This window comes from Pristis pectinata, chromosome 3 (assembly GCF_009764475.1).
Source record: "Pristis pectinata isolate sPriPec2 chromosome 3, sPriPec2.1.pri, whole genome shotgun sequence".
NCBI classification, from domain to species: Eukaryota; Metazoa; Chordata; class Chondrichthyes; order Rhinopristiformes; family Pristidae; genus Pristis; species Pristis pectinata.
The window spans coordinates 119,388,110-119,402,046 of NC_067407.1; the positions used below are offsets into that span (position 1 = coordinate 119,388,110).

The 13,937-nt window shown below is 40.6% G+C and overlaps 1 protein-coding gene across 1 annotated transcript in view; it reads right to left on the minus strand.

Annotated features, from left to right (window-relative positions):
- slc3a1 (solute carrier family 3 member 1) overlaps nucleotides 1–13,937 on the minus strand; it is a 30,384-nt gene that overhangs the window by 3,140 nt on the left and 13,307 nt on the right. Inside the window, exons 3-7 of the mRNA XM_052013223.1 lie at nucleotides 13,101–13,255; nucleotides 11,291–11,416; nucleotides 9,828–9,947; nucleotides 8,566–8,690; nucleotides 1,420–1,621 (exon numbers count right to left, since the gene is read on the minus strand). Of these exons, the coding sequence (XP_051869183.1) occupies nucleotides 1,420–1,621; nucleotides 8,566–8,690; nucleotides 9,828–9,947; nucleotides 11,291–11,416; nucleotides 13,101–13,255 (728 nt within the window). The remainder of the gene's footprint in view (nucleotides 1–1,419; nucleotides 1,622–8,565; nucleotides 8,691–9,827; nucleotides 9,948–11,290; nucleotides 11,417–13,100; nucleotides 13,256–13,937) is intronic.

Consider the following 13,937-nt stretch of genomic DNA (forward strand, 5'->3'; position numbering starts at 1 on the left):
TCTTCATCTTAACCTGAGAAGCTGTCCACTATTTTCTTCAAATTGATCTTTTCATTCACCAATAAGCCGTCTCTAGAGACTAACAAATCATTGTTGAAATAGGAGATGTTTTGTACAATGGGTACACATTCCTACAAACAGAAGCCACCTTTCAAGGCGACTTAAACAAGTCAAGTAAGTGGGAAGATACGTGGTAGATGCAGTATAATATGGACAAATATAAAGTTATCCAAAATGATGGGGAAAAACAGACTGGCAGTGTTTTATTTAAATGGTGATGAGGAAATGTTGATGCACCCGAGGGTCTTTGTCCACCAGTCAATGAAAGCAAGCATGCAGGTGCAACAATCAGTTAAGGTGGCAAGTGGTGTATAGGTGACCCCTGTGCAATGGCAGTTCAGTTAAAAGAAATTTGTTCTTACAGGATTCACAACACTCTACACAAAGTCTGGGATATGGAATAAAAATTCACTCTTATGAAATATATGTGAAAAAAGTAGATAAACTTTTTTCCAACTTATTTATTGACATGCACAGATGCATTATAGAAAACTGCAATACAGACTATCTAGGAATGCAACCCTTCCCCCACCTCCCCCCCCCCCAACCACCACATAATGCAGGGGTCACCTGTATTGGCCTTCAGTACAAGAGGTTTTCAGTACAGGAGGTTTTAAGTACAAGAGCAATGAGATCTTACTACAATTAGACAGGGCCTTGGTGAGACCATATCTGAAATGTGTAGTTTTGGTCTCCTTACCTCTGAAAAGATATACTTACCTTAAAGGAAGTGCAACAAAGGTTCACTACTCTGTCATATAAGGGAGTAGGTCAACCAAGCCTGTATACACTAGCATTTAGAAGAATGAAAGGAAATCTCATTTAATCATTCAAAATTCTGTCAGGGCTCAACAAACTGGATGTGGGGAGGGCATTTCCCCTGGCCGGGAATGAGAAGAATCAGAGAGGGTCTAGAACTAGAACAAGGTTTTATAGGATAAAACCTTTAGGACTAATGAATGAGGAAAATTTTCTTCTCTTGAAATCTTTTTCCACAGAAGATAGTGAAGGCCAGGTCACTGAACATATTTAAGAAGAAAATAGATTTCTAGAAATGAAATACTTCCAGGGGACTGGTGAGATAGTAGGAATGTGGCATTGTGAGAGATGATCAGTCATGATGGTATTGAATGGTGGCACGGGTTGGAAGGGCTCAATGGCTTTTTCCTGCTCTTACTTTTCTAAGTTTCTGCAAAGAAATGGATTTCTGTTAAAATAAAGAGATAGCAATTGCTTATGGAAAGAACCTAGCAAATGAGTTAATGAAAGTAAAATACCAAGATACATTATCCTTGATGATCATGATGAAGGTCATTGGCTATTCTATATAAAACAAAGCATTTAAACTTAAAGACGTACCACCCAATTTGGCCATTTGCCTGCAGGCATGTTGCGCATCCAATAATCTACAATTTTAAATACTCCATTTCCTGACATGTCTTTATAGAGATCAATAAGGTAGAAGTTAAAGGGAAAATCAGCTTCCTTTTGGATCGGTGTTCCATAGTACATCACGGTCTTATAAAGTTCTTCATTGTCATAGGATTCAGTCAGCATAAACCTGCAGAATTGACATGGTGAAAAGAAAATTCCATATTCTGATGAGAAATCAATAAATACCATTGTAACATCATTACAGTGAACTCCTATGACATGAATTGAGTCAAGAATTTCAGCAAAAGGCTGAATCATGTTGGATCTGACCCACAACACACATTCACTGCCTGCAGAGTGCTGCAGCCACATTTACATATCGTGCCTCAATGGGCCCTCCAGGCCCTACTCCCAGTGAAGCAGATTACTCTACAAGCATGACCAGTCCCGAGGCACCAGTTAGATTAGCCCGATGGCCAATTTGTTTCTAAATATCTACGATCAGAGACATAAACAGCTCAAATGGATTTAACTGATTAAAAATCAAAAATTAAAATTTGAAAATATGTTTGTGATAGATTAAGGATAACAAACCACTTATTTTTCTAACCAATGGCAGCCACCCCATTCAGTACTGAGTGTGACAGCAGGGTGCGAGATCAAACACAGTAGCATCTGACCTCCAACTTGTTTCCAAGTTTCACAATGCACTGCACAGGCACAGAAGTCAGGAACAAGCTGACCCCAGCACTGTAACTAACACGAAGTTTGATAAGCGAGCAAATGGCACAATCCTTCCCAAAGAAATGCAAATGCATTGATGTTGGTTCATTTATTTGTTCTACAATCATCTGTGGGTGAATCAGTGAGCTGAAATGCAGTAAGGGATTTTTCAGTGATCCTTAGATCAGTACAAATGACCAAGATATCAGGCAGGTATGGCTGATTCCAGATCAAGGACTCACTTCCAGTTTCAATTACTAATCCTAGAAAATAATCTGGAGTAAAAATCTGATAGCAAAAGCACAAGAGACAGCACTGGTGCAGCACTGCAGGAAAATATTTCTGATTTTAGACATAAATTGACAGACATCATCTGCCAACCAATTAGTGGAGGCGTCACTCTAATTGCTTTTACCAAGATATGAAACACAAATTAGATCCATTTGCTACAGTTGCATCCATGAGGGTAACTTTAAATCCTGGGTTCAAGTCACTTGGCAAGTTAATTGGTTAAAAAAACTGAAGTCCAAACTACATCTATTTTCTGGAAATAGATCCCTTATTCAAATATTTTAATTTGGCCCTGTGCCTGAGAATTCCTCTCTCAGTTTTAACTCTGGCTGATTGTGTTTTCCGAATTCTGAAAATCCCAGTTGCAGATGGAAGTGACAACCGCTGGATGGATGCAGTAAGTTGCCTTTACCCAACTGCTAATAGCCATGGAGGAGCAGGAATGTTTCTCCCCAAACCACCAAGTGACCACATTAACCTCTCCTCCTATCAGAACCTCCCATTCCCTGTAATGCCACCCAATCCTAGTGCTGGGCTGCAATTTCCCTCAAGTCCCTCCTTCCTCATTGGTGTAGGTCTCCCTAATGACATCTCCTTGATCCCTGATCTCTGCATCTTCCCCTCCATCAATGTCCCACTTGACTCCTGATATCTTCAACCTCCTCATCAATGTTTCTCCCCTTTTGCTCCTTCCTCCCACTCTGCTTCTTCTTTGCTTTTCATTTCAGGCCTGCTTCAACTCCTACTACACCTAGCTGGTCTAATCTGCCTGACCGTAGCTATGAAATGGAGCCCTGCCCTACTATTAAACTTGGCAGGACCAGAGATGAACCACTATCCGGCTTAGACCCACCTGCAGCCTTGCTGCTTCCTTGCTTCCTAATCCATATTGAACCAAACCCCAGTAGTTTGCTATGTGGTTAACAAGCAAGCTGAACAAAGCCTTCTCCAGGCAGCAAGTGAATATTAAACTGTTAATGCAGTGGATTCACTTTGGAGCATCCGCGATGCTGAGAATGTTGTGGAAAGCATGTTCAGTGAGTTGGTCACACCGCAGTTTAAGAACCTAGGGAAAGGCAGGGAATGGGTCCAACAGGCAGGGCAGTAGAAGGAAGGTAGTGCAGGAGTCCCCTATGGTCATCTTTCTCCAAAAGAGATATACCGCTTTAGATACTGTTGGGGGAGATAGCTAATCAGGGGAAGGCAGCAGTAGCCAGGATAATGGCACCGTGAGTGGCTCTGCTGCACAGGAGGGCAGGAAATAGAGTGGCAGAGTTATAGTGGTAGGGGATTCCATGATAAGGGGAATAGACAGGAGCTTCTGTGGTTGCAAACGGAACTCCTGGTTGGTGTGTTGCCTCCCGGGTGCAAGGGTCAGGGATGCCTCAGAGTGGCTGCAGGGCATTCTGGAAGGGGAGGGTGAACAGCCAGTTGTCGTGGTGCATGTAGGTACCAACAATAGAGGAGAAAAGCGAGATGAGGTCCTATAAGCCGAATTTAGAGAGCTAGGATATAGATTCAAAAGTAGGACCTCGAAAGGTAATAATCTCAGGATTACTACCTGTGCCATGTGCTAGTCAGAGTAGGAATAGCAGCATAGTTACGATGAATATGAGGCTTGCAGGAGGGAGGGTTTCAGACTCCTGAGGCATTGGAACTGGTTCTGGGGGAGGTGGGACCAGTACAGACCGGACAGTCTACACCTGGGCAGCACTGGGATCAATGTCTTTGGGGGATTGTTTGCTAGTGCTGTTGGGGAGGGTTTAACTAAAATGGCAGGGGATAGGAATCCACGCAGAAAGACAGAGCAGAGACCAGAGCAAAAGTTAGAAAAGAGAAGAGCAAGAGTGGAGTACAGAAAAGTGAAACACAAAGGACACAAAGGTTAGATTCTAAAAGGATAATGGGTGTAAGGGCACTTTATCTGAATGCCCACATTATTCGAAAAGGTCAGTGAACTTGTGGCACAAATCAGTACAAAGGGGTATGATTTAGTGACCATAACAAAAATGGGGTTGCAGGGTGGAGATGAGTAGGAATTAAATATCCAAGGGTAATGGGTAATACGGAAGGATAGGCAGGAAGGTAAGGGAGGTGGGGTAGCGCTCTTAATTAAGAATGAGATCAAGGCGATAGTAAGAGACGCTATAAGATCTAAGGAGCAGAATGTTGAGTCCATCTGGGTAGAGATTAGGAATAGTAAAGGGGGAAAAAAAAATCACTGGTGGGAGTTGTCTATAGGCCACCGAATAATAACATTACAGTGGCACAGGCAATAAACCAAGAAATATTTGATGCATGTAAGAATGGAATGGCAGTTGTCATGGGGGACTTTAACTTCCAAATAGATTGGATGAATCAAGTTGGTCAAGGCAGTCTTGAGGAGGACTTCATAGAATGCATCCGTGATACCTTTCTTGAACAGCATGTTAGTGAACCTACTAGGGAAAACACTACCTTAGATCTGGTCCTGTGCAATGACACAGGTAAAATTAACAATCTTGTAGTTAGAGATCCTCTTTGAAAGAGTGACCATTGTATGATTAAATTTCTCATACAAATGGAGGGTGCAATAGTTTGATCTAAAACCAGTGTATTATGCCTAAACAAGGAAGACTACAACGGGATGAGTTGGCTAGAGTAGATTGGGAACACAGGTGGGACAGTTGAGGAACAGTGGAAGACTTTCTCAAAAAAAGTATATTCCAGGTTAAAAGCAAGGACTTTAAGGGTGGGGAGATCTAGTCTTGGATAACTAAGGAAATAAAAGAAGGCATCAGGCTAAAAGCTCATGCACACAAAGTCTCCAAGAGTAGCAGGAAACTGGAAGATTGGGAAAACTTTAAAAAGCAACAAAGAACCACTGAGCAAGTAATAAGGAAAAGGAAGATAGAATATGAAAGTAAACTAGCACAAAATATAAGAACAGAAAGTAAAAGTTTTCATAATTATATAAAGTAGAAAAGGGTGGCTAAAGTGAACGCAGATCCCTTGGAAGATGAGAAGGGGGAATTAATATTGGGTAATGTGGAAATGACCGAAGCCTTGAATAACTACTTTGTGTCAGTCTTCTTGGTGGAGGACATGTCTAACATGCCAAAGAGAGATGTTATGGATGTGACGGGAGGTGAGGACCCCAATACAATCACTGTCACTAGAGAGGTAGTGATGAGCAGACTAGTGGGCCTAAAGGTAGGCAAGTCCCCCGGTCCTGATGGGTTGCTTCCCGGGGTACAGAAAGAAGTGGTGGAAGTTATAGTAGACGCATATGTGATAATTTGATATGTGTGATAAAAGATGGACGTGTGATAATAATCTCTGGACTCTGGGCAGGTCCCAGCAGATTGGAAGACAGCGAATGTTATGACACTGTTTAAAAAAGGATGTAGGCAAAAGGCAGGTAAATATAGGCCAGTTAGCTTAACGTCTATAGTCAGAAAAATGCTTAAAGCTATCATTAAGGAAGAAATAGCAAGCCATCTGGATAGAAATGGTTCCATCAGGCAGACACAGCATGGATTCAGGAAGGGCAGGTCCCGTTTCATAAACTTACTGGAGTTCTTTGAGGATATAATGAGTGCAGTGGATAGAGGAGAAAAGGTGGATGTTGTGTACTTGGATTTCCAGAAGGTGTTCAATAAGGTGTCACATAAACGACTTATCCATAAGATAAGGATGCATGGAGTTGGGGGTAATGTATTAGCACGGATAGAGGATTGGTTAACCAATAGAAGGCAGAGAGTTGGGATAAATGCAGTTGGCAGATGCAGTTCAACCCAGATAAGTGTGAAGTGGTTCATTTTGGTAGGTCAAACATGATGGCAGAATATAGTATTAATGGTAGGACTCTTGGCAGTGTGGAGGATCAGAGGGATCTTGGGGTCTGAGTCCATAGGACGCTCAAGCAGGCTGACTCTGTGATTAAGGGGGCATATGGTGTATTGTCCTTCATCAAGCGGGGAATTGAATGTAGGAGCCGTGAGGTATTGTTGCAGCTATATAGGTCCCTGGTCAAACCCCACTTGGAGTATTGTGCTCAGTTCTGGTCGCCTCACTACAGGAAAGATGTGGAAGCCATAGAGAGGGTGCAGAGGAGATTTACAAGGAAGCTGCCTGGAATGCGGAGCATGCCTCATGAAAGCAGGTTGAGGGAACTCGGCCTTTTCTCCTTGGAGAGACGGAGGATGAGGGGGGACCTGATAGAGGTGTATAAGATGATGAGAGGTATTGATAGGGTAGCTTTTCCCCAGGGCTGAATTGGTGGCCACAAGAGGACATAGGTTTAAGGTGCTGGGGAGTAGGTATAGAGGAGATGTCAGGGGTAAGTTTTTTACTCAGAGAGTGGTGAGTGCATGGAATGGGCTGCTGGAAATGGTGGTGGAGGCTGATACGATGGGGTCTTTCAAGAGACTGTTAGATAGGTACATGGAGCTGAGAAAAATAGTGGGTTATGTGTAAGCCTAGAAATTTCTAGGGTAGGGATATGTTCAGCACAGCTTTGTGGGCCTAAGGGCCTGAATTGTGCTGTAGTTTTTCTATGTTCTAAATGGGTGTTTCTCTGGTTGGCAATCAGTAGTGAGCGGGGTGCAGCAGGGGTCGGTCCTGTGCCCCAACTGTTCATGATATACATTAACGATTTGGAAGAGGGGACCGAGTGTAGCATATCTAAGTTTGCTGATGATACTAAATTGAGTTGAAAAGCAAATTGTGCAGAGGATGCGCAGAGAGATATAGATAGGTTAAGTGAGTGGGCAAGGGTCTGGCAGATGGAGTATAATGTTGGTAAATGTGAGGTCATCCATTTTGGAAGGGAAAATAGAAGATCAGATTATTATTTAAATGGTGAAAGATTGCAGCATGCTGTTATGCAGAGGGACATGGGAGTGCTTGTGTATGAATCACAAAAGGTTGGTTTGCAGGTGCAACAGGTTATCAAGAAGGCAAATGGAATCCTGGCCTTCATTGCTAGAGGGATTGAATTTAAGAGCAGGTAGGTTATCTTGCAACTGTACTGGGTACTGGCGAGGCTGCACCTGGAGTACTGCGTGCAGTTCTGATCTCCTTACTTGAGGAAAGATATACTGGCTTTGGAGGCAGTGCAAAGGAAGTTCAACCAGGCTGATTCCGGAGATGATGGGGTTGGTCTATGAGGAGAGATTGAGTCGCCTGGGACTATCCTTGCTGGAATTCAGAAGAATGAGAGAGGACCTTATAGAAACATATAAAATTATGAAAGCGATGGATAAGATAGAGGCAAGAAGGTTGTTTCCACTGGTTGGTGAGACTAGAACTAGGGGACATAGCCTCAAGATTCAGGGGAATAGATTTAGGACAGAGATGAGAAGAAACTGCTTTTCCCAGAGAGTAGTGTATCTGTGGATTTCTCTGCCCAGGGAAGCAGTAGAGGCTACCTCATTGAATATATTTAAGACACAGTTAGATAGATTTTTGCATAGTAGGGGAATTAAGGGTTATGGGGAAAAGGCAGGTAGGTGGATCTGAGTCCACAGCCAGATCAGCCATGATCTTATTGAATAGAGGAGCAGGCTCGACGGGCCAGATGACCTACTCCTGCTCCTATGTCTTATGTTCTTAAAGTCCCAACTTTGATGTTAACCTATAACAGTGCAAGGCAATGAACACATGTTTGATGAGGATTCTTGATTGTGCTTTGATTATGAATTTGTAATATTTGCAAAAGTTGCAAGCTGTGAAGCTAGTTGACATTGCTAAGAAATTAACTAATTAATGAATTATGACCCGAATCAATGGCCTCTTGGGTTAGGTATAATAACATGCTCATCCTCAGCTCTCAACTTGACTTGACAATCAAGCCTGACTCCACAACACTGAATGTTTCACGAAGAGATGCTGTCTTTCCTGTTCCACTGGCTCCAGCAAATGTTAAGGATTTTATGCCATGATTTAACAAGGCCTAGTACCCCAACAAACATCATTATTTAATGCCACCACTACCAAGAGACTGATTACCTGCCATCGCTGTTATTGGCTCTGCTGTCTCACCTGTCTATACCAGAACATTCATTTTATGTGAGCCACCTTCATAAACCTCAAGGAGTTTCAACACATTACCATACAGGTAAAGTCATTCGTTACCTGTATCTGCCTGGTTCTGTACTGAACTCATTCAAAACATGTCGCCAGCTCCGGACAATGTCATGCATTCCCACTTGTGTGGCTGTGTAGTCATGATATAGCTCATCATATGATGTGATATTATTCTGGAAATTTAAATTTAAAAATCTCATTAATACAGTTGTCAGAGCACCATATACAAGTTATGAATAGAGCAGCCTGGAGCACATGCAGATGTTTTTTTTAAACCAGCTAATTTTTTTTTATTCATTCCTTGGGTGTGAGCATCACGGATAAGACCAACATTCAGTGCCTCCTTGACCTAAGAGTCTGTGGTGAAGGTTCTCCTGCAATGCTATTAGACTGTGATTTCCAAGATTTCCAACCATGATGAAAGAATGGTGATGTATTTCCAAAGAAGGATTGTGCACAACTGAAAGAGGAACCAGTTAACCTTGTCCTTCTAGGAGGTAGAGGTTGCAGGTTTGGGTGCTGATAGCAAAAGAATTCCTGACAAGTTGCTGAAGTGCATTTTACAGACAATGTGCAGTGCAGCCACAGTAGTCTATTGGTAGTTCTGGTTTGTTCTGAATGCTGTTGAACATCTTGATTATTGTTGGGGATGCATTTATCTTGGCAACTAAAGAGAATTCCATAACCTTCTTGCTAGCAGACCAACTAATTCTAGAGTATAAGCCCTCAGCACAACAGCCAGGATGTTGGCTGGTCTCAGTCCTTGCTCGATACAATATGGGCAAACATTTATGGATATAATATGGTGCAAATTGAATTAGCTGGGATGTGGCTTCTGGATCACAGAAATAATAGAATCAGAGAAAATTTGTGGCACAGAGGGAGGCCATTTGAAAACGACCCAACCTCATCCCATCTTCCAGTGCTCAATCCATAATGCAGCAGGTCACAGTTCCATATTACACACACACACTAATCTGTTTAAATGTGACAGACTTCTACCTCTGCCATCTGAAAGAGATTTTAATGACACTCTGGTAGTTTCATGGTCACCACTATTGACACTTCTTTTAATAGATCATTTAATTAGCCAGATTTAAATTCCTCACTTGCCATGATGGGATTGAATACATCTCTCTGTCATCATGCCTTACAATATAGTGACCATCCTTCTGATATGCCATAACTAAGCTTTCCCTTTCTACATCTCCTTCAGAAGTCCCTGAGCAAGCTACATTAATGAGCATAGTGTTCACAACATGTAAGTTACCTTCTCAAATCAGTTTAAAATAAAGTGTCAGGCAACTCACTGGATTCTGGGTTAAGTTGACTTGAGGCTCATTCCTTAGACTTTCAGCTTCCAAAAGATATTTGACTGCATCCACCTGGAAGCCATCAACTCCTTTCTTCAACCAAAATCTTAATATGTTCTAGAAATAGCAGAAAAATTGAAATATAAGAAAAAGCATATTTTTTGAAAAAAAATTAAATGAAAATTGCCTGCACCTGGGAATTTGCCATCACCACTCATTACCAATCGAATCACAAGAAAACTTGTTTGAAAGTTCCATCCTCATCTCTGTTGGCAAACTCAGTACAGATAATTTGAGGAGATTATTATGTAAGGAATTATATATATTCCATGACACTAAATGGCATCCCATTCCAGAATCCCAACACATTTTTCCTAAGTGGTTGATAAATAAATTAAAACCAAGTATTAGCATTCCAGTGTAGGCTGTGTATTACTGTTCAGTATGGGAAGAGCTAATATCAAACATCCTCTATTGAAGAAAGTCAACACTTGACTAACACCAGTGGTACAATGATGTATGAAGAGTCGTATCATATGATACACACAACTCTTAAATGGTACACTCACATTCAGATATACTGCACTGCTTCCCCTTTAAAAGTGCCAAACAAAAATTATCTATATATACCAAATCATACATTTAGCTAATTTAAAGAGATATAGTCATATATATATATATATATATAACTGAAAATAAATCCACTCACTTTTTAACTTTCAACTATAAACCCTATAAACGAAATTTAAAATCTCTACTGTAAGGTGGTCCCAGATTCAAGCACAAACAACATTTTATTAACTGGAGACACAAAAGACTGCTGATGCTGAAATCTGAGCAACAGTCTGCTGGAGGCACTCAGTGGATTGAGCAGCATCTATAGGAGGAGAGAAATTGTCAAGATGCAGGGCTTCAACCCAAAGCATCAACAATTCTTCCCCCCACCCCACCCCACCCCCATTCCCCACACCCCATAGATAGTGCCCAACCGCCGAGTTCCTCCAGCAGATTGTTGCAACATGCTATTATCACCTTACTTAAATATGTGCATGGCCAAAAATTGTTGCAGAAAATTGGAAATGCACAAGAGTAGAAATTGTGCACACTTAATTCTTGTCTTATTTTTCATTTCTGTCTCTCAGAATATGAAATGAATATTAGATAGTAAATGGAAATTCCATGTGGCCATAATCCAAACAAACCTAATATTTCAATTAGTGGAACTTTAGAATTTGTTTAGGTTTCAACAAGACACTCAGGGAAATCTGGTTAAAAGAAAATTTGTTTTGATATTTACATCATTTATTACAGAGTTTAATCCTATAATTTAATTGTTGTACATTCTAATGTACATTTTAAATATTATCTTCAATAATGTAGCAAAAGTGAATCATAATTTATCTGAATAACAAACATAATTTGACTTAAGTCATGGATATATAAAACTAATGGGTACTTACTTTCATTTCTTCTTGCACATCAATGTTTCTGTAATTCAAATCAGGTTGTTCCTTCAAGAATTGGTGTAAGTAACACTGTCCGCGAACCTCATCATACTGCCATGCAGAATGTCCGAACAAGCTAACCTGAAAGATAAAACTGACAATTGCTACTGTTCTGTCTAAAATATAAACTGCAGACTAGTGGATGATAATCCGCTGCATTACCCTTTAAGGAGCAGATGTCCTCAAAATTAGAATTTTGTTTTAAATTAAGAATTGGCCAGGAATTTTCATTATCTCTGACTGCTTTGGTTTTGACTATTTTAGAAATTTCAGAAAAAACATTTGCTGGGATTGTGATAATTGATTAACCAATTCCTGTTTGACCCTCTGCAAGTTGCACACAAAATTCACGCTGTTTCTTCATGTTACGGACTCAGTGAAAGTCCCTTTAAGATAGAGAGTGTGTGTGTATGTGTGTGTGGGGCGTGCTTACGTCAATAGAAGATAAAGGACGTAATGACGTTGTTGAAGAAGTCAGAAGAAGAAGAAGGAGAGAGAGAGAAGGGAGAGAGACACCAGCCTGCTTGTTTTCTCTATCGATGGATGAGAAATAATAACTGTGTTTGCCACTGAAATCCATGTATGGAAGTTGGAAGTAATCCGGTGGAGTTCACTTTGTTGCTGACCTGTAGAAGGAAACAGGTATTTGTGTGTGGACGACCACGGTTCGGATGCTTTTCGGGGTGAGGAAGTCACTACCGAGTAAACACTGGAGTGTCGTTTGGGTTCCATCGTGGAACATTTGGATTTCGTATGTACTCTCTCTATGTTTTTCTACATCTACATCTTATCTTCAGACAACGGTGGTTGTTGAAGAAGCCCTTGCTCATGTTTCACCTTATGGCTTGCGGAACTGAACTTTAAGAACCATTCAGGAACTGGGAGTTTTGGACTTTGTCACACACACACACGAAGAGTTTAGTTTTGGGGTTAACGTTCGAGGTTTAACATTCTTGAATTCTAACATACTAACATTTTTTTTAACTTTTATTTTACGTATTATCATAAGTAGTGATTAATAAAATAGTTTTTAACACTGAATCATGCTCAGTGTGTTTCTTTTGTTGCTGGTTTGTGACAAAATATTACATCCAGTTTTATATACTATACATTTTGGCAGAAAACCCAGCAGCTTTTCACTAGAATGCCTATAGCCATGCCCACTTCCTTCTATTACCTTGTCAGCTTGAGCTTTTCCATTTTTCCTTCCACATCATCTAGCCTTTCTCAATTCAGAGTACAAATCTTTTTTAAAAAACAAATTTCCTGAACGTGAAGACACTGGTAAAGTATTAAAATCAGAAAACCTAGACCTAAGTGTTTCCAAGACCTTTTCTGCATAATACTGAAAATTAATTTGGATACAACATTTGGTTAAACAGATCTTACAATGAACAGTCATAATGACTTGGATGATCTCAAGCTTGCTCTACAATCTATGTTAGCCAATTGGTTTTATTTAGATCCCATCAATATCCTTCAGTTAGAAAGCAGGAAGTCCACTGCTGATCATTATCTAACTAATTTTCTTTGGAACGTAGTAATAGTATTTGGATGTTCTACAAATGATGAAAAGACTGCTGCTATTCAAGTCCACACATTAATAATGGTTCTATGGGCTAAATACTAAAAGGTAACCAATGCTTGTTGGTTATATCTCATCTAAGAGTCAATAGCTACAGAAAATTTGCAATAAACACAAACTCTTGTTATAGAGATAGGAAGCAAAGATAAATTAAGTAACAGATAGGTTAGACGTTATTACCCAATTGTTGGGGCTAATGGTTTTGTTCATCTCTGATTTACAGTTCACCCAGATGTAGTAATCGGTGTATTTTCCATTTCGGTTCCGGCTAAGTTGAAACCAACGGTGTTTGTTACTCGTGTGATTTGGAATGAAGTCCATTATTAGTTTCAAACCTTTTCAGAAGTATATGAGAAAACATGTTAATAGAGTTTTCACTTACTGTGCAGAAAAACTAACACATCATAAAATTAATTCTAGAGAAACAAAGGACCGCAGATGCTGGAATCCAGATGGAAAAACAATTTGCTGGAGGAACTCAGCAGGCCAGGCAGCAACTGTGGAGAAAAGCAGACAGTTAATGTTTCAGGTGAGGACCCTTCTTCAGGACTGAAGATAGGAAAAGGGGAAGACCAATATGTAGGGGGAGAAACAGAGCAGTGATGGATGGACAAAAGAGGGGAGACGGGGTAGGCACAGGGTGGTAATAGGTAAATGCAGGTAAGAGATAGTGATAGGCAGATGCAGGGGAGGAGGGGAGAGCAGATTGGTATTGGTATTGGTTTATTATTGTCACTTGTACCAAGGTACAGTGAAAAACTTGTCTTGCATACTGATCGTACAGGTCAATTCATTACACAGTGCAGTTACATTGGGTTAGTACAGAGTGCATTGATGTAGTACACGTAAAACAGTAACAGTACAGAGTAAAGTGTCACAGCTACAGAGAAAGTGCAGTGCAATAAGGTGCAAGGTCACAACAAGGTAGATCGTGAGGTCATAGTCCATCACACTGTATAAGGGAACCATTCAATAGTCTTATCACAGTGGGGTAGAAGCTGTTCTTAAGTCTGGTGG